Source organism: Helicoverpa armigera, chromosome 18, assembly GCF_030705265.1.
Source record: "Helicoverpa armigera isolate CAAS_96S chromosome 18, ASM3070526v1, whole genome shotgun sequence".
Classification (NCBI taxonomy): domain Eukaryota; kingdom Metazoa; phylum Arthropoda; class Insecta; order Lepidoptera; family Noctuidae; genus Helicoverpa; species Helicoverpa armigera.
This window is the reverse complement of record NC_087137.1, coordinates 1,701,511-1,720,300: the sequence shown is the minus strand read 5'-3', so window position 1 is coordinate 1,720,300 and position 18,790 is coordinate 1,701,511. Positions and strand designations below refer to the sequence as shown.

At 38.1% G+C, this 18,790-nt stretch overlaps 3 protein-coding genes across 7 annotated transcripts; 2 read left to right on the top strand and 1 right to left on the bottom strand.

Moving 5' to 3' along the window:
• Positions 1-416: 416 nt before the first annotated feature.
• On the top strand, positions 417-5,769 carry Slob (Slowpoke binding protein). The gene is made up of 10 exons (XM_064039175.1): positions 417-836; positions 1,593-1,722; positions 2,057-2,128; positions 2,448-2,550; positions 3,032-3,217; positions 3,477-3,658; positions 3,792-3,966; positions 4,385-4,501; positions 4,967-5,112; positions 5,690-5,769. The coding sequence occupies exons 1-10, from the start codon at positions 536-538 to the stop codon at positions 5,733-5,735; spliced, it is 1,458 nt and encodes a 485-aa protein (XP_063895245.1). The 5' UTR covers positions 417-535; the 3' UTR covers positions 5,736-5,769.
• Positions 5,770-6,982: 1,213 nt separating this feature from the next.
• Positions 6,983-9,704, top strand: LOC110373251 (mitochondrial 2-oxoglutarate/malate carrier protein). The gene is made up of 6 exons (XM_021330467.3): positions 6,983-7,210; positions 7,719-7,946; positions 8,154-8,327; positions 8,698-8,800; positions 9,109-9,227; positions 9,431-9,704. Exons 1-6 carry the CDS (start codon positions 7,119-7,121, stop codon positions 9,627-9,629), a joined length of 915 nt encoding a protein of 304 aa, XP_021186142.1. The 5' UTR covers positions 6,983-7,118; the 3' UTR covers positions 9,630-9,704.
• Positions 9,705-14,629: 4,925 nt separating this feature from the next.
• On the bottom strand, positions 14,630-17,371 carry LOC110373195 (sepiapterin reductase). 5 transcript variants are annotated; one of them, XM_049846451.2, is made up of 3 exons: positions 17,290-17,371; positions 16,751-16,877; positions 14,630-16,380 (listed from the first exon to the last, which is right to left on the bottom strand). In XM_049846451.2, the coding sequence occupies exon 3, from the start codon at positions 16,192-16,194 to the stop codon at positions 15,394-15,396; it is 801 nt and encodes a 266-aa protein (XP_049702408.2). In that variant the 5' UTR covers positions 16,195-16,380; positions 16,751-16,877; positions 17,290-17,371; the 3' UTR covers positions 14,630-15,393. The 5 variants fall into 5 exon arrangements, with proteins under 5 accessions (XP_049702408.2, XP_021186052.2, XP_021186055.2 ...); XM_021330377.3 differs by lacking the exon at positions 17,290-17,371 and adding an exon at positions 16,994-17,150; XM_021330380.3 differs by lacking the exons at positions 16,751-16,877; positions 17,290-17,371 and adding an exon at positions 16,927-17,087.
• Between the last annotated feature and the right edge of the window lie 1,419 nt (positions 17,372-18,790).

Sequence of the window (18,790 nt, the reverse complement as noted above, 5' to 3'; positions counted from 1 at the left end):
ATTTGGGGACCAGTCATGATGTCGTAGACCATAACTAAATTCACCCAATTATATAGGGTAGGTACTCATCCTCATATCCGCCGGCCACCGTATGAAATCCCAGAATTTAAGCAAAATCGCTTGTTTTAATCTATAAAACAAAGTAGTTCATACAAATTACAATACGTATTAGATTAAATACATGAAAGTCATAGATACACGTAAAAGACTAGCATCAGGGTAATAATATCGACGTGGGCCAGTTGTCGGCTAATACGGCACTTGTGGGACTTCAATTAGCCACTATTGACATAGTTCGCGAAGTCACAGCGGTACCGCCTTGCACGACACACAGCCCAAGCGAAACCTAATCCTCTACTCGTCACAACACAACATCGAGTGTGAGCATTCATTTGCTAAAAGTTACAACGAGACCTTATAACTTGCTTTTTTCATAAAACTCGTCCAAAAGTGTAAAATACCAAGTTACAAAAGTGATTTTTACAAGTGAACACGTAATGAAGATTCCAGAATAATTTTATTAAAACAGTCATTGATGAAACATAAATTAGAGAAGCTAAGATTGTGCGTTTTACGGAAATCCGCGAAAATGTTCAATTTGTACCAGCATATGAAGGCTAATAATGAGGGGAAAGAGCAGAAAGAACCGGAGACGACCGGTCATGACCGGTTTTATCAGGAACGGCCGCGGAGTAGTTATAGGAAGAAGAAACGTCGTGGTGCTTGCAGGAGGGCTCAATCTGCAGCTGAACTCAACCCTGAGTCTATCGCTGCAGCCAATAAACGGAATGCGTTCAGAATACGATCAGTGTCCACTGACCGAGAAGAGAGTGAAGGTGAGTCTAATGAATATAAGGTACTTATACATAGATATTGAAAAGGCTCACAGTGTTCCTTTACTTGAATATTCATCAGTATCCTAAGCTTCATTTTTAATATCCGGTGCTGGAAATAAGCATATCAAAAGATCTAACACGTAGCTAATTAGTTCAGGTCTCTGAGATAAGACAGGACTGCTCTATAAGACGACGTCTTAATTCGCCTTTGATCAATCGTGCCTTATATTTTTTAATAAGTCATCATTTCATCCCCTATCTTTTTCTAAACATTATCTACTGATATCTAAATTATCCGAATACGAGTGTGTAACTTGTTACTTCAAAGCTAGATTGTATTGACTCTTCTATCTTCTTTTAATCTTTATTCTTCTTTTCGGCGTACGATGGTCTTTTTACAATGAACAGCAATTGCTTGAAACATTTTGTTTTGTTTATCGCTAACGCAAGACGCTGGAAGGCAGGACGATGGCGAAGGATCATCGTGCGCTTGTAGCTCAAGTACTGCTTTTATTTTCTTTTTCTTCTTCTAAGTAATTAGTATTCTTGATTATTTATCCAATAGTTTCATACTCTCCTTTTGAAAATGAAAAATCGATTTGTATTTTTGTATTTTATGGATCAAAATGGTCTAAATTAATAACGCCCATGCAAAATGATCACTCCAATAAAAGTCCTGTCATTTCCTTTTTAACTGAGAGCACATTTATTTATTTAAATAAGAAACGATAAATTTTATTTATCACCATATTTTAGAAGAGAATTCAGAGCGTGCTCCGCTCGTTGCTCAGAAGATAGACTCGTTAGCCAAGCTGTTGTTCAACAAGTCTATCATCGGGACTGGCTCCGGCAAGTCTTCGCCTTTGGAACCACCTGCGTCACCAAGGTTCACAAATATTCTTCTTTTAATAGTTTTAGAAAGCTAAGAATAGAATTTGCTATTAAATATAGCAAATTCTATGAGACTCGTGAATAGCCAGAAAAATTATGATCTTTCTACGTGCCACATTTTATCTAAGTCTGTTAACAATCTAGTTCCTTTTTGTTGTTTAACAATTTTGTTTTTCAAAATTCACCTTCCAACAAATTATCAGACCTTATAACTTGCTTATGTTACAAGCCGTTGGTTGCCTATATATCAAAAATAGTTTTCTTGATGCAGTGAGAGGTTATTTTGTTTAGGACTACGTATGCTACATACCATTTTATGTTTTGTACAGAGTCGGCGACCGCTCTATGGAGAGCTCAGCTGCATTGGCTATTTGTACAGAATATTTGGCACAGTCACCCAGGTACCTACGTGTTTTTATTTTATAAGCCCCCCGAGATTTGAACTATTTTCATTATTATTTTTGATAGCATTCACCGCTGCTATTGAGCATTTTGGAAGGCGTTATGGGTAGTCAGAAGTTCAGAAGCCAGTAAGTCTGACAACCAGTCTTACCTAGCGGTATTGGGTTGACCGGGTAACTGGGTTGAGCAGGTAAAATAAGCAGTCGCTCCTTGTGTCCAACTATGTTGGAAGCTGACCCCAACATAGTTGGGAAAAAGCGTGGGCAGATGACGAAATTTTTATATCGTTTCTTTTCCACAATAAGAGTATGTTTCCAGATACGATTTACTGTCCGCTCTGGGTCCCATCGGCTGCCGAACTAACAAGCATTGGTTCGCAATTCACGACAACTCCATTAAAACCGACAGACTTCTAACTTTGGTAAGGTAACCTCTACTGACGGCACGTTTTTCTTTTAATCTTTCAAATGACACTTTGCAGTAAAATAGAAAAAAGAGGTAAAACATTATATAATATAATAGTAATGATAATTTTACTACCACGTATTGGATTTGCGTTTAAAATCTTTACTCATAAATGCGAAAGTAACGTTAGCTTCTGCGTCTGTCGCCCTTTTACATCAGAACTACTGAACTTTAAATGAAATGTAGACTAGTCTAGTCTACATTTCATTTAAAGTTCTAATCGATGAAGTCTAGATACTTACACTAGTACTGAGTACTTTCATATTTTATTTTATTTATTGGGCTCACCAACAATTGCTTACACGATAAAAATATTAAATATAATCGTCATAATACAATACTTCTGTAACAATCTCTTAAAGGATATGCGTTTGGGAGGTAGTTTTAATATCATCAATAAGTGTAGCTGCAGTCATAAATATAACTGCATATTCCAGATGCCGCTAACTTCAAAATGTCCCATCGAGCAAGGCGAGCGTACAAAGACATTGATAATGGAGTTATTTCGAGCTCTCCACCATCCTTATATTTATCCCGTACTAGATCTCGAGCTTTGTAACGGCCATGCTCTTACAGTGTTACCTTTTAACGCTAGAGGGAGCCTCAAGGATCTAATTTACAAGGTATATATATGTTGCTTAGTAAAGAAATTATAACATCGCAAGTAAATTATTTAGGAAGTCTCAATGCTTCTTAAGAGTACTTAACTTCCTTCCAGTTATAGACCATATTACAGAACTTAACTCAATGACTTTAATGATTTTTTTTTGTAAACCGAATAGTTATATTGATTTTACGAATGTAAGAACTGTAAAGCTATTTATATTTTATTGTACTTAGCTGTAAACAGCTCAGGTAAACCGTTTACTTTCAATATTGCAGAGTATGTGGAACGAAGAGTATACTCGTAAATACGGAACTACAGGCACTGGCCTCCCGGCGTGGCAAGTCGCGAGGTTCGGCCGGCAAATGTTAGAAGGATTACTCTTCCTTAAAGAGAAGGGGTTCCCTCCATTCCGACACTTGCATTCAGGAAATGTTGTAGTACAGAACGGTGTTGCGCGGTAAGTGTTCGAAAGCCCTGTTTGGGCGCCAAGAACGCTTGTTGGCGCCCAACGTGGGACCATATTCTGAAAATAAAACCTTTTTAAATTTGTACTCGTGATAATAGTCAGCAAAAATTAATAACGCTTACAGGATATGCGGTTTAGAGAACACTCTTATAGGTGCCCAGCCGCGGTGTCCCATAGCTCTAGCGGCACAGTTAGAACACGTCGAGGCATTGTCTCTGGGACACGTACTGTTCGAGATGTGCGCCGGCGCTGAGATTGACCTGTCATTATTACCAGATTTGCTGCCTAATTATCCTAATGTAAGTATAATAAGGTAAACGGAATGGGATAATAATTGTAGATCATATGAGACGAAGATGGTCAATATCAAACGTTCTTTCTGGTAAACCTAAGTCTCGCAATAAGCGGCGATAATACAAAAGAAGGATGAAACTTAAATATGATTTAATATCTCCTTGAAATAAACTTTTAGATTGACCGTTATTTGCAGAAAGATCCACTAAAGCTTCTTTAAATCTATTGCTGACTCTTTCTTTGTTCATAAGTTAAAAAGCGATAGCAATAGATTCCAAGAAGCTTTAATTTTAATGGACGTTTCTGCGATTGACGGTAAGTAACTTAATAAATTAACCTACAGAATTTTGCCGACGCCGTTCGTTCACATATCATTTTACAGTTATTACGTAGGTTAAAAAGCAGGTTTTTCTCTGTGAACAGGTAGTGGAGATCATCGAGCAGATCTTTGGTCCTCGCACCCCCAGTCTGCACGAGCTGCTACTCTGCGAGCTCTTCAGGAAGATAGACCTGCGCGAGATGAAGGGCTCCTGTTTACCGGTAACTGAAATCATTTAGGTAATAGGACGTATTCACCATCGTAGATACTTTTGGGTATATTCTCAACTAGTGCAATATTAACAATCCTCTATAGATGCAGATTCTCGAAAATCACCAAAGAAAATCGACCATGAAAAAAAAAACCGGCCAAATGCGCGTCGGAATCGCGCAAGAAGGTTTCCGTACCATTATTTACTATTTAGAAAATGAGCAAAAAAAACACGTTTGTTGTATGGGAGCCCCCCAAAATATTTATTTTATTCAAGTTTTCAGTATTTGTTGCTATAGCGACAACAGAAATACATCATCTGTGAAAATTTCTACTCTCTAACTAGCACGGTTTCTGCTTTTCTAGCTGTTTTCAATTAACGTTAACTACATCTTAGATCAAAAATGTAAAATTAGTGTGCCTAATAAAGTGTATATCTATCTATCTACTTAATGTTTCTATGTTTTTGTGTTCAGAACTTCAGCCAGCGTCTATCCCGCTCGTGCCTGTCGCTGCTGGGCGAGGTGGCGCGGCGCACGCCGGGGTCGCCGCGCACGCGCACGCCGCCGCGCCGCTCCGTGCCCGCCTCGCCCGCCTCGCCTGCTACGCCCACGCATCGGAGGTGAAGCCATTCCTCCTCTGTGTATCTCTTCTAAGTAGCCTATATCTTGGACACCAAATAACTGATTAAAAAGGTGAAGGAAAACAGGGCTGTGGGATTGTTCGAAAGAGTTACCGCAGTCCTGGTACATAAAATGCCTACGAAGGACCACGATGGTTTTTAAGTCAGTAAAAGTCTGACATTCCATCACCACTGCTAACCCACAGCGGGAGGGGTCATTTGATAATTTTTGCCATCGTGAAAGAAATTAAAAATCTTGCAGTAAATACGCTTGAACTGGTACATAGACGAACAGGACCCTGTGAGCTGTTAAAAGGAGACCTGCATCTTGATAGACTAAGCTGTCTACATACTAAATTGAATCTAAGTCAGTTCAGCCAATTTCATTCCAATATAAAAGCTTTGTCAAATCGGCTTTACGTTTACGTTAAACCCGACATGCAAAAACATGACCCTTCTTGGCAGTCAAGTAAACAGATTGACAAGTCTGAAGACATAAATTCCGATTCCTTCCTTTTTAAAACGGAGGAATATTTCCTAAACGGTAATCAATAGTAATGCACGTTTGTTTCAGGAGGCACTTCCCTACAGACCAGGATTTCACTGAAGAGTGGCAGTGGTAGTACACCTGTTCGAAATTATATATCAATAAATCTTATACGATACTATGACTATTTCATTTAATACATTTCCCTCGTCCGCTTCGTAAAGTTATTTCACCTCCTTTTCTCATCCTTATCTTCTGTTTACTAAGTTTCATCTAAAACGGCTCAGACATTTTTGAGAATTGCGCTCTTATGACAACGGTATTTCAATTATAACGGCGTATGACATTAAAATGTTCATGTACAGCAAGTAAGATGGGGATATTTTTATTTATGGCCTACTAGCTATTTCTCTCGTTTGTTGCCCGTGGTACTACCAATAGTACTACCAGTAGTACCACGGGCAATTTTTTCTTCCCGTAGTACTACCAAGCGGTCTGGACTCTGGTAGTACCACGGGCAAGAAAAAACTACCCGTGGTACTACTGTCAATATTATAGGTTTTTCGGTTTTTTTCAACCCTTTTGTTGTCACAGTTGATATTGTCATCCTAGAAAGAGAATTGAAATATATATTTTTTTATTTTAAACCCAAGGAGGGCTATAGAAAATGAAGTCAAGGTAAATGACTTTTTTTTGACGATGTCAAAAATCATCAAATGACCCCTCCCGTTGTGGGTTAGTAGCGGTGAGGGAGTGTCAGACTCGTACTCACCAAAAACCGTCGTGTTCTGTCGTAGGCCTTTTATGTACCAGGGCCGCGGTATCTTTTTCGAACAACCCGCAGCCCCGGCAGGCCTTGGTTGCCCCTACTGGGCCCCGCTGGGGTAAGTCAAGATAACGACTGCCAAAGACACTCAAATGACAACAGGGACTAGGACCCACCCAAGAAATTTCAAATTCACATGCCAAGGATTCATAGATAGTGTCCCATCCACGGACCGACGGCGCCAAGCTTTGCCAAAAATAACCTAATCGCAGATGAATCTTCTTCTTCTTCCGATCCACGTAGAAAAAAATAACTAGGTATTCCGTGTTCTGATCAATATTAGATCTGTAACGAATGCATGAAAGCTGTATGCTTGCTGCTTGTGGCTGCATAGGTAGGTGCCTAATAGAAAGGATGACTTGTTTGAAATTGCCCGCCGCTTCTACGGGAAGGACCATCCTCGCTCTACAATTCTTGGGGAGACCCAAAATATTCTTTACTTTGTATCTGTGGGAGAAAGTAGGTATTTTTAAACATCAGAGACACTGATTCTAAATTAAAACCTTCACGATAAAATGTAGCAGGCTGAAATAATATGATTTGTCAAATACTAAAACATATGACATTCAAATAATCAATCCAACAGGATCATGGATCCAAGTCACCGTTTTTTATAAAATGAAGCAAAAAATCTAAAAAAATATCCTTTTTATAAATATCCTTTTACAAAAGCAATAAACAAAATCAGACACAATGGGTGATAAGCCTGGCGCGAAACCTGGGGCGCCAGCACCAAAGCCCATGATGCCCAAATACATGAACTTCATCATAGGTGGAGCTAGCGGGTAAGACATTCTCTCTTCTCATCACGTCGACACTCCAAACACGAGCAAGTTTAGTTTCCAAGAGGAGTTTACATTTTCCCATGAAACGTCAAAGTAGTTGCACTGAAGTATGTACATACCTGTCATTGTAAGGTCAGAGGGCCATGTCGAGGTCGTGGTAGTGTCTTGTAGGTCTTATACACCTGGGGCACGATTCTGCAAATTTTACTTAAGCGACATACGATTCACATCCGACTGAGATTATTAACTTAGCAGAATCGGGCCCCTGTTCTACTTTAACAAGCAAATAAATATTTTGAGTTTGAGTTACTTATCATGGGCAATGAATGTTGTATTTGGGCTCCAGCCACTACGAGTTTTTTTCATTTTTGTCGGCTTTATTAAAGTATCGACATATTACTGAAGATAATTATAGGTTCCTTCTGACTCTGCAACATTATCTATATTAAAATGTATACATTCAAATATCTAACCACATTAAAATTTTCATATACCTACTTGTTTGCAGGATGTTGGCAATTTGTGTAGTGCAGCCTGCCGATTTGTTGAAGACCCGTATGCAGCTACTGGGTAAAAAGGGGAAGGAAATGGGCTTGGCCAATGTCGCCAAGTCTATCATTAAGCACGAGGGCATTTTCGGTTTCTACGTGGGCTTATCAGCTGCCCTTCTCCGACAAGCTACTTATGGCACGGGCAGGCTTGGTGCTTTCAATGCATTGTTCGATTTACACAAAGCGTAAGTACCTTGAAGTCAAGCTTCTGTAAGAATGTACGTAATTTTTACAGTCTTGTTACACTCCTTATCCACAGTAGGAGTTAATTTGAAGTATCACACATACTCGCAAACATACAGACATTCGCAAGTAGAAAGACTGTTCTATATGAAAGAAAACTTATTTTCAACAAGCAATGGCATTATATGTTTTTTATTTTGCCATGTCAGTCACTACGGTCCCCCCTCGTTCCCCAAGAAGATTATTTTGGGAATGGGCGCCGGAGCCTTTGGCGCGTACATCGGCACTCCGGCTGAAGTGGCACTGATCCGCATGACGGCTGACGGCAGACTGCCGCCAGAGAAGAAGAGGAACTATAAGAACGTCTTCAACGCCTTAGCCAGGTAGACTGATATATTAGACACTAGCTTCCACCAGCCACTGAACTCCTTGTCGGCAGATATAAGCTGGTCTAAATGTAATTCTGATGTATTACTGCCAAGTTTCATCAAAATCCATTCAGTAGCTTTGCGTGAACGAGAAACAAAGTATCTACATACACAAACTTTCCTTTGTTAACTTTTGTATAAATGGTTCTACCTGTTTTCTAATCTATTTCTGTATGATATTTTTTTACCAAAAGACATGTGGTCAATTGGCTGAACGAAGGCCTTCCCCAACGAGCGCCAGCCAGCCTTCATTTAGCATAAAAAATCATATATCAAATTATGACTATTATTGAATGGATAGGTATATACTTACCCTTATTCGCAGAATAACGCGCGAAGAAGGAATAACGACACTGTGGAGAGGCGCCAGCGCCACTGTCAGCAGAGCTATGGTCGTGAACGGCGCCCAACTGGGTACCTATTCACAGGTAATACCTCATTTACGATGTCATCCTACAAAAAGTCAGTCGAAAAATACTTCTCAGAACGACCTACAAAAATCGGTCCCACAAAAAGTACGACATGCCCCTCAGCCTTTCAGTATCAGTTCACCACTGTTGCAATAGACCGCCAGTAGCATTTGGCTCTTTGAGTCTTCAGCCTAACTAGTCCAAGCAGCCTACAAGCTGTCGCAGATCTTGCCTTCTTCACCACGTGCGAGGCGTACGAAAATATGTGGTCTTCAGTAGACCACATATTTTCGTAAAACAATCCTATTAATGATTGAATATTGCAGGCTCGAGAAGTACTGATGTCATATATGGGCGACGGCTTACCACTTCACGCGGTGTGCGCGATGATCGCTGGGTTCATCACCACTGTTGCCTCGCTTCCTGTCGACATCGTCAAGACCAGGTACATGCCACAAAGTAAACCTTACCAAAAAATCCACAATTTATTTACATGAATAAGAAGGCAGTGAGTGCAATTATGACGAGTGACAGGAAAGAATGGTAGCGGAAGGCATATTGCGCCGACCCCAAATAAAATTGGGAACAGGGCAGGAAGAAGAAAATCCACTAGGTATTCTATTCACATACTCTTTCCACAATTTTCAGAGTACAAAATTCAGAAACCGGCGCGGGCCAAATGGAAGTACTGAGGAACGTCATCAAGAACGAGGGTATCATCACCTTGTGGAGCGGCTTGCTACCAACTTACGCCAAGATAGGACCCATGACCATCCTTATATTTGTATTCCTTGAACAGCTTAACAAACTGTACTTCACATTAACGGCTCCGCCTCCGCCTAAGTAATTCAACCAGGAGCTCGTATAAGTTCAAGTGAATTGAAATAATAAAAAGGGCAAAACGGGGATCACGCAAAAAAAACGAAAAATTTTATAAAATTAAAAAAGCGGATTGTTAGGTGCTGCGCTAACAATTTGAATGGGAATAAGAAACTAAAAAAATATATGAAAAAGTGTTTTCCCGTTTGTCCTCGTGAAATGGGCTCCTTAATGGTGAGAGTTGAGCAAAGTGAAAGTCTCCGTACATCCAATAAACAACAGTAACATTATCTCGGTATTACTTGTTTTAGTAAAGAGGCCGTGATGGAAACTCAAAGAAAATTAGTTTCTTTCAATATGGCGGTACAAAACAGGTATCTATAGGTCATGTTGCTGTCCACCACACATTTTGTGCGACATAAGCCACTATTTCTGTGTTACCGGGTACCAAAACTTGCATTTTTCAGGTAAGAACCAGCTTCATAACGGTCGTATTTTTTTCTCGGAGTGATAATATTAAAAATTAGCAAACATGGAAAGAGTGCTATGAAAAAAGTAAAATCACTTCATCCATTTAATGCTACAGGTTGATTCGTTTTTCAACGACGTAAATGACATTTTTAAGATCCGTTTTTTATCGCGATACGATTTTAATTAATTACAAACATAAATGTGAAACTTGTAGTTTTGGTTCCCATAACCGGTGATATGTTATTTTTTTAAGCTACCTATAATTTTCACCCATTAAGTCCAATATACATAGTTTTTATTTATTATCCATTACGACTTTATTATCCATAACTTTTGTCTTTCTACGCATGTACTTATTTTTAGATTTTTTTTTATTTGATACTAGCCAATTTTTTACAAATTGTAACACTGAAATAGATGTTTATGTCACAATTGAGCGTCTTTTGGTAATAAAGTAAAATGTTTGGATAGTAAAAAGTATTTTCTTTATAATCCCACTAGCTGTTTTCCAGTTTCTCCACAAATCCCTTGGAAACTACTTCCCGTTCCCGAATAAAATATGGCTTAGGTATATCAACCGGGGAAAGGTAGCTTCTCGACAGTGAAGGGATTTTCAAATCGTTTCAAGAGTTTCGGAGCTTTCGAGATCCAAACAAACAAAAAGATTGTCAAACAATCTTTCAAAGAGAATAAGGGAGAGTTGAGTAAATCTTGGGTTCCGTACATAACGAAGTTGACGTCTGAACAGATTTACCGAGTTATAAAGCTGGTAGAAACAACACAGAGGCATCACCAACTAGTCCTTTGGAAATGGATAGGGAAGGCCCATGGAAGGCCTTGGTTCAGCATTCGACAACCTACGGCTTAACTACTCATTCAGGTCAGTAATTGATTGAGGAAATAAGAACACTCGAAATCGAGATATTTATTTATTCATATTCACACAAAATATTTTACATATGAATAACATTTTTTTTACTTTTTACCCAGAACTGTAATGGAAGAATAGTTGCATAACCGATCTTGATTAAGACCGAAGACAGCCTATAAATACAATATTATCTTGTTTTAAATAGGAATTACAAATGTAATTTTGCTCGGAAGATTTTTTTTATACAGTCTTATCCACTACATGGATTTCCACGCATTTTGCAGCTAGGTACAATTGAGCAAATTCCCCAAATTCTTACCCATAAACATGGAATAATGAACGTATGTAGTAGGATATCGAGTCAACAATAAAATATGATGATATGATAACTTCGCAACACAATACGCTGCCGTTGGCAAGAATTTTAAAATAGAATCAAGAATAACCAAAGTCCAATCTTGAAAAGAATTCCTTCTAAAATATCATTGCTAACAAACAAAAACAATATACACCTATTTCCGTATGAATACATTAATAAAATAAATCACAATCTTTGTTTCGAAAGCTGAACTTAAAATTAATTCTTGTGACGCAATAAATAGCAAAAAGTCCTCTAAAAAGTTCCTTAACCGAAAACCTTCGACCATGTTTATAAAAGAACAACGGAATAATGATAATATTTACAAACATGATGAAAACCTTTGCCGAAATATGTGGAATGCCCTGCCTAAGCTACGTACGATGGAGACAGTAGACATCGGTGCGAGAACAAATGGTAGGTATGCGATGGAGGATCACCCGTAAGCCACCTCCTCCACTATGGTCTCCCAGGAGTCTGAGGACTCGGTGTCCCAGGAGCCTTCGTCTTCATCTTGTTCGTCTTCGTCGTCGTAATATGCCAACTGGAGGAGAACAGCCGTTGTTTAAAAGTTTGCGAAAATTACTTAGACATCACAAAAAGATTAAAAAAAAAGATTTATCTCGTAGATTTTCATACATGCCAAAAGTATAAGAATCTCTTATTTCCCTGCGGATCCCTAAAAAGGATTGCTTGTTAATACGCTTAGTTTCTAGTAATGTATACAAAATATCGATGACTGTGGTAATCGAATTAACTGGCACAGAGTTGATGCGCACAAGGGCGGGTAGATAATCTAGCGAATGCATATCAGACACGATGGATATCCGATTTGTGCAATAAAAGGGATTTACACCTATGTTGTACGCAGTAAACATGCTTTACGATTACCTAATGCTCGATGTAACCTGGCCATTTCGTACGAAACTCTACCATGGGTCTATCCAACCAGCAGGGTGGCAGGTAACGCACTTCTCATCACCATTTTAAAAGCGGAACGCTATTTTTGGCGATATAACTTAACAATACTTTACATACCGTTTGACGTTTATCTATCTTACAAAAACTATCTACCAAACAATATTTATTACTTATCTTTCCAAATGAACGAGATCCATATTGTCAGTTTTGCAATAACGGAGTAAGTGACCCCCGTCCGCGCACACGATTTACCACCTCCTTTACTTACGTCTCCAATTACTCTAGGATCATAGGGGTCTCACATACGACTTTGCCAAGGTAGAATTGATTCTCATCGACATAATCGACATTACATATATTTATACTCATTTTTTCTGGCCACAAAGCTCCCTAACTTGTGCCACATTTTTGATTACGGCCCAGGGTACGTACCTCATTCTCATGCAGCATATGCACGGTATGCACTCGTATCTGGAACATGAGAGCTCTCCCCAGCACGGCGACCGTCCCGCTCAGCAGCAGCGGCATGCTCAGCCGGCACTTCCACGCCAGCCCCATGAGGAAGATAAACAGGCTCTTGCGACCAGCCATCACTGCATCATATCTGGAACGTTCCAGAAGCCATACTGATTATTCCGTTGTTTAGATTAGCAAAACTGAATAATGAAAGATTTGTTTTGTTTTACACGCGAATGAATATAAAATCCGTACTAAATTATAAATGCGAAAATAACTCAGTCTCTGTAAGTATATCGCCAAAGCCACTGAACTGATATACATAAAGTTTGATATAGGTACATATAGTGTAGTGTAGAGCCTGAGAAAAGGCATAAGCTATTTTTCATGTGGTTGCGCTAGGAAGTTCCCTAGGGACGCGAATGGAATCGCGGGAGACAGGTAAATTCCTAGTGCACGAATAAGTAGGTAGCGCTATTTTTTAAATTATTAAATACTTAAAATAATGACTGAGTGATCATCTTTTGATAATTGCTACAAATTAATTATTATTGAGTAACATTGAAAGCAATTGTGTAATATAATTTAAAGTCCACTAATGACCTTTTGTGTCACTGTTATAAAACACGTTGCTTAAAAACGGCCAAGCTCGAGGCGGGCTCACGCATTAGTGTTTTCGTACCGTTGCAAGTTTTTCATTATTGAACTTTTTATATATGAACGGCAGTGCTTCAAAAGACTAAGTTTTATTTCAAAAACTGATACATATTGTCACTTAAAGGGCCTTTTCACATGCCATGCAACACATACAGTTAGGGCACGGTCGGCATTCCATGTGAAACCTCTTTATGTAATACCTAGTTCATACATTTCTACCTACTTCTCACGTCATGCCTCCATGCATGTGAAAAGGACCAAAGGGAACGAGAACCTAAAGATTCGGGTTTCATAAGATCTCTTTTCTCATTCCCTATGTATGTTTAAGTATATAGGTAATTATCATTTCAATCGGTTCAGTATTTTAAATGTGAAAGCCATACTGCATCAGAGTAAAAGCCCTACAGACTTATTATGAGGAGTTACTTTCGCATTTATAATACTTATTAGTAAGGGGATTCGGAGACGTAAATCGACACTATCCTATACAGGAATACAGCCGTTGAAACCAAATCGCCTACGAGTACCACAACTTTAACCGCGGAAATTATGAACAAATCAATCAATTTGTCGGTCGTTACACAAACTTCCCCTTTATAATAAACTAGGTTCCGCCCGCGGCTTCGCCCGCGTAGAGTTCGGATACATCGCGTTTTCAAGATAATTCTTCACAAAAGTCCGGGATAAAAACTATCCTATGTTCTTTTTCAAGGTCAACTCTATCTCTGTACCAAGTTTAGACGTGAAAGCGTAACAGACAGACAGACGGACAGAGAGTCACATGGATATAGCTTACTACTGTGATTTCATTGCCATTCATTATTTAACGTCGGTATCAATGGTTTCTTTAGTTTTGCGTAATATGGAATTAAGCGATTTCATGTTCACATTATTTTCGTTTCAAAAAGGCACTCGTTCATACTTTTTGTTTAGCAAACTCATCATCTATTAGCTACCAGTCTCGCATTTCTGTTGTTTTCATATTAAATTGCTCTTTGTGCAAAATTGCAATAATGAGAGATTCGCATATTTCTTGATTTGTCATGCGAATTCTAATTGTTGCTTAATCAATATTTAAATTATTTTGATTCTAACAATGCTATCGAATATAAAATTATTAAGTAATTTTTCTTATCATCTCTGAGTATGAGTTTCTTACATAACAAACCCTGCAGAGAGTCAGAAGGGTCAGAAGTTAGAAGATAATTGATAAACTATTACTAACAAAAAATATGAATGTAACTCATATTATCATGAAATAATAGAGATAAGGTAAAGGGTAACAAAAACAAGATTTATTTCAAGCATTTATTGTTAATATGAATTGCATTCATAGACTACTAGATACATGTAACGTTATGGAATGTTAGGAACTATGTTACTTTCCTATGAGTGTTTCTATGACACCATCACGGTACAACCGACACTACACTTGATACTAATACATTATACCAATACTAGGTAATTTATTATCCAAATGTGTCTAGTACTATGACGGTAACATCTCGTTTTCGACAAAATATTCCCAACCTTTTACTTAGTTATTAATAAAGAATAAAATAAAGATTACTTTAAATTCGATGTTGACGAAAAGATATCCAAGATATCAACTTTTGTGCGAGTTTCAGCCCTCCAGTCTTCACCTAGAGAATAACTAACACTAAATAACAATTAAAATATAATAAGAAAGAAATAAACTAACAACAAATGTTTTATTGGGAATATTGTGTCAAGGATTATTATGAGAACTATATTAGAAAAAGGTTTTTAGAACATAGAACACTTTAAAATACAAGTTATACATTTTGTAGAGTTATTTTAGTCACAGTATAGCTTGACACACAACATAGTCTATGGAGATGAACGCTACACACATTGTATGTTCTAAATACATGTCTAACAGTGAAACAGACCTAGTTAGTAACACAGATTGATATGGAATTAACTAGATTACATATAACATCATATACGAATATTCGAAAGCTAATAATTTATAATCACATTGATAGTTTGGCAAATATGCAAGTAAGAAAGCTACTTCTAGATAGTTAAACATATCTACTCATCGTCAAAATAGTCAACGTGCGCGCCCGGGCTGAACTTGCCCTGCAGCAATACTTTCAAACATTTCTTAGCCGTGACCTCTGGCTTAAGCAGTGCCCCTTGAGACCTGAACGACATGAACACATCTCTCAAGTTAGCGTTCACTGTCTCAGCCAAGACATAGTCAATCATAGATGTCTCAACAGGCCCAGGGGAGTAGTTCAGCACTCTGACATGCTTCTTCTCTTCTGCAAGCACTCTGAAATACATCTCCCTGGCGGCCTTGCCACTGCAGTAGCTGGCCATGCCACTCATGGGCTTGATGGCACACAGAGATGTCACATTCACAATGATGACTCTGTCTTCCACCTCCTCAAACACCTTAAGGAACTGAGTATTCAGTTTGATAACATTAAACACATTCAGATCATAGTAGTGCCTCATCTCATCAACATCTTCAATGCGCTCCGTGGGCACGGCCAGGTTACCCAGTGAACCAACATTGTGGAAGATCACACAGTTGGCAAAGTCATTGATCTTATATCCTTTTAGAGAATTATTGATGGCATCTAACATTTCCTCTGCAGTGGCCTTAGAGAGGTCCATGGACTGATAGACAACTTTAATGTTGTCTGATTGGCAGAGCTCCTGTGTCTTGGCCAGTTGGTCCTTGTTGCGTGCCAGCAGCAACATCAGGGATTTAGGACCAAGATGCTTTGAGAGCTCAACTGCAATAGCCCTGCCAATACCTTGGGAAGCCCCTGACAGTACGCAGTATGTTGCTCCTGATAAATCAATGTTAATAGCTGACGCCATGATTACTTACAATATTATGTTTTAAATAGAGAAGTTACTCCTGCAACAGTTTCTCGTCTTCAGTGTCTCCAATAACAGGATCCAAGTCACAGCCGTCGCGCATCAACCGGTCAATACAGTCAGCCCTGTATGCAGCTAGGTTGTCAACCACCTTGTTCTTGGACTTGATTGCCTTTAACTTGCGCTCTGAAACGAGAATATAGTGTGTTAATATATTTTTACAACCACAATCTTTAAAAACTTTGTGAAATTTTGAAACAAATTTTAATGTGCACCTTCAGAAATTCTAAATGCACTAAAGTTGTAATAATGTTTCGTGTGTAGATTCAATGAGTGCGCACAACCTTGGGTAGACAGCGACAAGTCCGGTACGAGCGCGCGGCGAGTAGTGAATGTGGCCACAGCCCCGCGTCACACAAAATATATTTCGTAATCGCACCACTGTCCCACAAATCACATTTCAAGTTACATTGTGTAGCAACATAGTCGCCCAACAACCAGTAACCAATCAAAAGTCGTTAAATTGCGATTAGAACTTGAACTTATTATCAATTACCTAAAATAGCGAGATACTGCTCAGAATCCGATAACTTCTCGGACACGGAAGGAGGTTGGAAATTGTCTTCAAACTCCGATACAACCTCGGAATTATTGACTTCACTGCCCCAAGGATCCATCAAAGTCTGCAAATAATACGCAAAAAATGCAATTACTACAATAATATTTACTTACATTAGCACAATTCTTTTCACGGCTTGCACGTGATCATAAGAAATAATAGATTGCCATAACAACTTACTCAAAGGTAGGCTAAACGCCTATTAATTTATTTAACGATGGTGGAAAAGATTTTGTACAAAAAATAATAGGTACAAGTACAAATAATACAGATTAAAGTTCTGAGAAACCTGACATGACAATCAATCAAATCAATGACATTAAAATTATCAGCGTTTCAAAATCCGTAAATATAATTGTAAGCATTTAGGTTTCATCATGTATTTTAAAATACATTACACTATACTAGAATTATGGGAACATAACGAGTGCTCATTCGTTTTTTATTTAAATATGTAAAATTACTTCTTAACCAACCTTTTTGAACATCACCAGTTTTATAAATAGTTATGTGTGTTAAAATGTTCTGTCACGTAAATGCTTCAAATCTCATTAAAGATAACTGTATCTGGAACGCAATCATAGGCATAGACAATAAAATTCAGAGACAAACCAAAACTTTTCATAAAGTGCCAGTAAGATTAGATTTAGATCTAATAATACTGTCAAAATAAAACACCGTTTATAATTAATTAAATTATAATTTTGTTGTGTAACAAAAGTTATGTGAGTCTTAAATTTACATAATTGGCAATAAGATTACAACTTTTGTAAAATCGGCTGGAAAATAAAGCGGGAAATTCAAATTAAGAATCTGGAAATCTGTGGAAACAAATTTTTATCTCATCCCTATCTCATCATATCTTACAGATTTTCAGAGTAGGTAGGTAGCCGGTTAATAATAACCATTTATGTAATTCTATGTATATATTTACTTTTGTACAAAAACGTTTTAAGTATTGAATATCCCTTAAACTCAATTAGTACCTACACTTATTTATTATGTTACACAATTAATTTGTATACTCAACTAGTTTATACCAGCGGTTTCACCCGCGTCTCGCGGAAACTAATCAGCACCCGGATAAATAGCAGGTTGGTAGTCTTTGCATAATCCTCCCTCGACATTAATGCGTTTTCAAGAAAACAAACATGTTCAACTTTATAGGTTTCAACTTTTTTGGTCAATAGCTGTTTTCCACGTAGGTAAAGACGAAAGATTTTTTGTTTGTTTTTATTTGTACGAAAGTAAGAAAGAAAAAAACACTTAAAAACATACACAACACACCTACTGATCAGCATCCGATTAGACTGGACGACGTCCTCAACAAAATTGGGAAAAGGCTAGGCAGATGATGATGATTTTGTACATTAAAGGCTCCGAAACTACTGAACCGATTTGAAAAATTATTTCCCTGGTGGAAAGCTAGACTATCATCCCTAGGTATAAATTCAAGTGACATAGACCATAACGTTATCCGGGTCATCCGGGTACATGAAGTAGATCCCGCGGGACGCTAGTAAAATGGCGGAAAAAGCTAGTAAGTACGTTATATTTAGGTACATCAAAATAACATAGTAAATAGTCTATTTTTCATCCGGGTACGTAAAGTAGGTACCTAATTCCCTCGGGACTAGGGACGTAGGTAAAACCTTTGTGATACCTAGTTTATTTTTAGACTTACCTACCTACTAGTATTTACTTAGATGCTACACTTATGATCTTAGTAAAATAAGGTTGTTTATATTTCGTGGAGATGTGGGCATTATTGCGTGGGTAGCACTTCTAGTTTCCAGGTAGGAAGAACTTTTTGTGAGATACATGAACTTATTCTGGGGTAGCTACTTAGCTAGACTACCTACGCTGCCTAAGTAAATATGTACGTATGTATAGAGTAGCTAAGTATCTATATCATTACGTATGGTACAGAACCTTGCTAGGAACTTGTCAATTTTCTATTTTTTGTTGTTGTGGTTC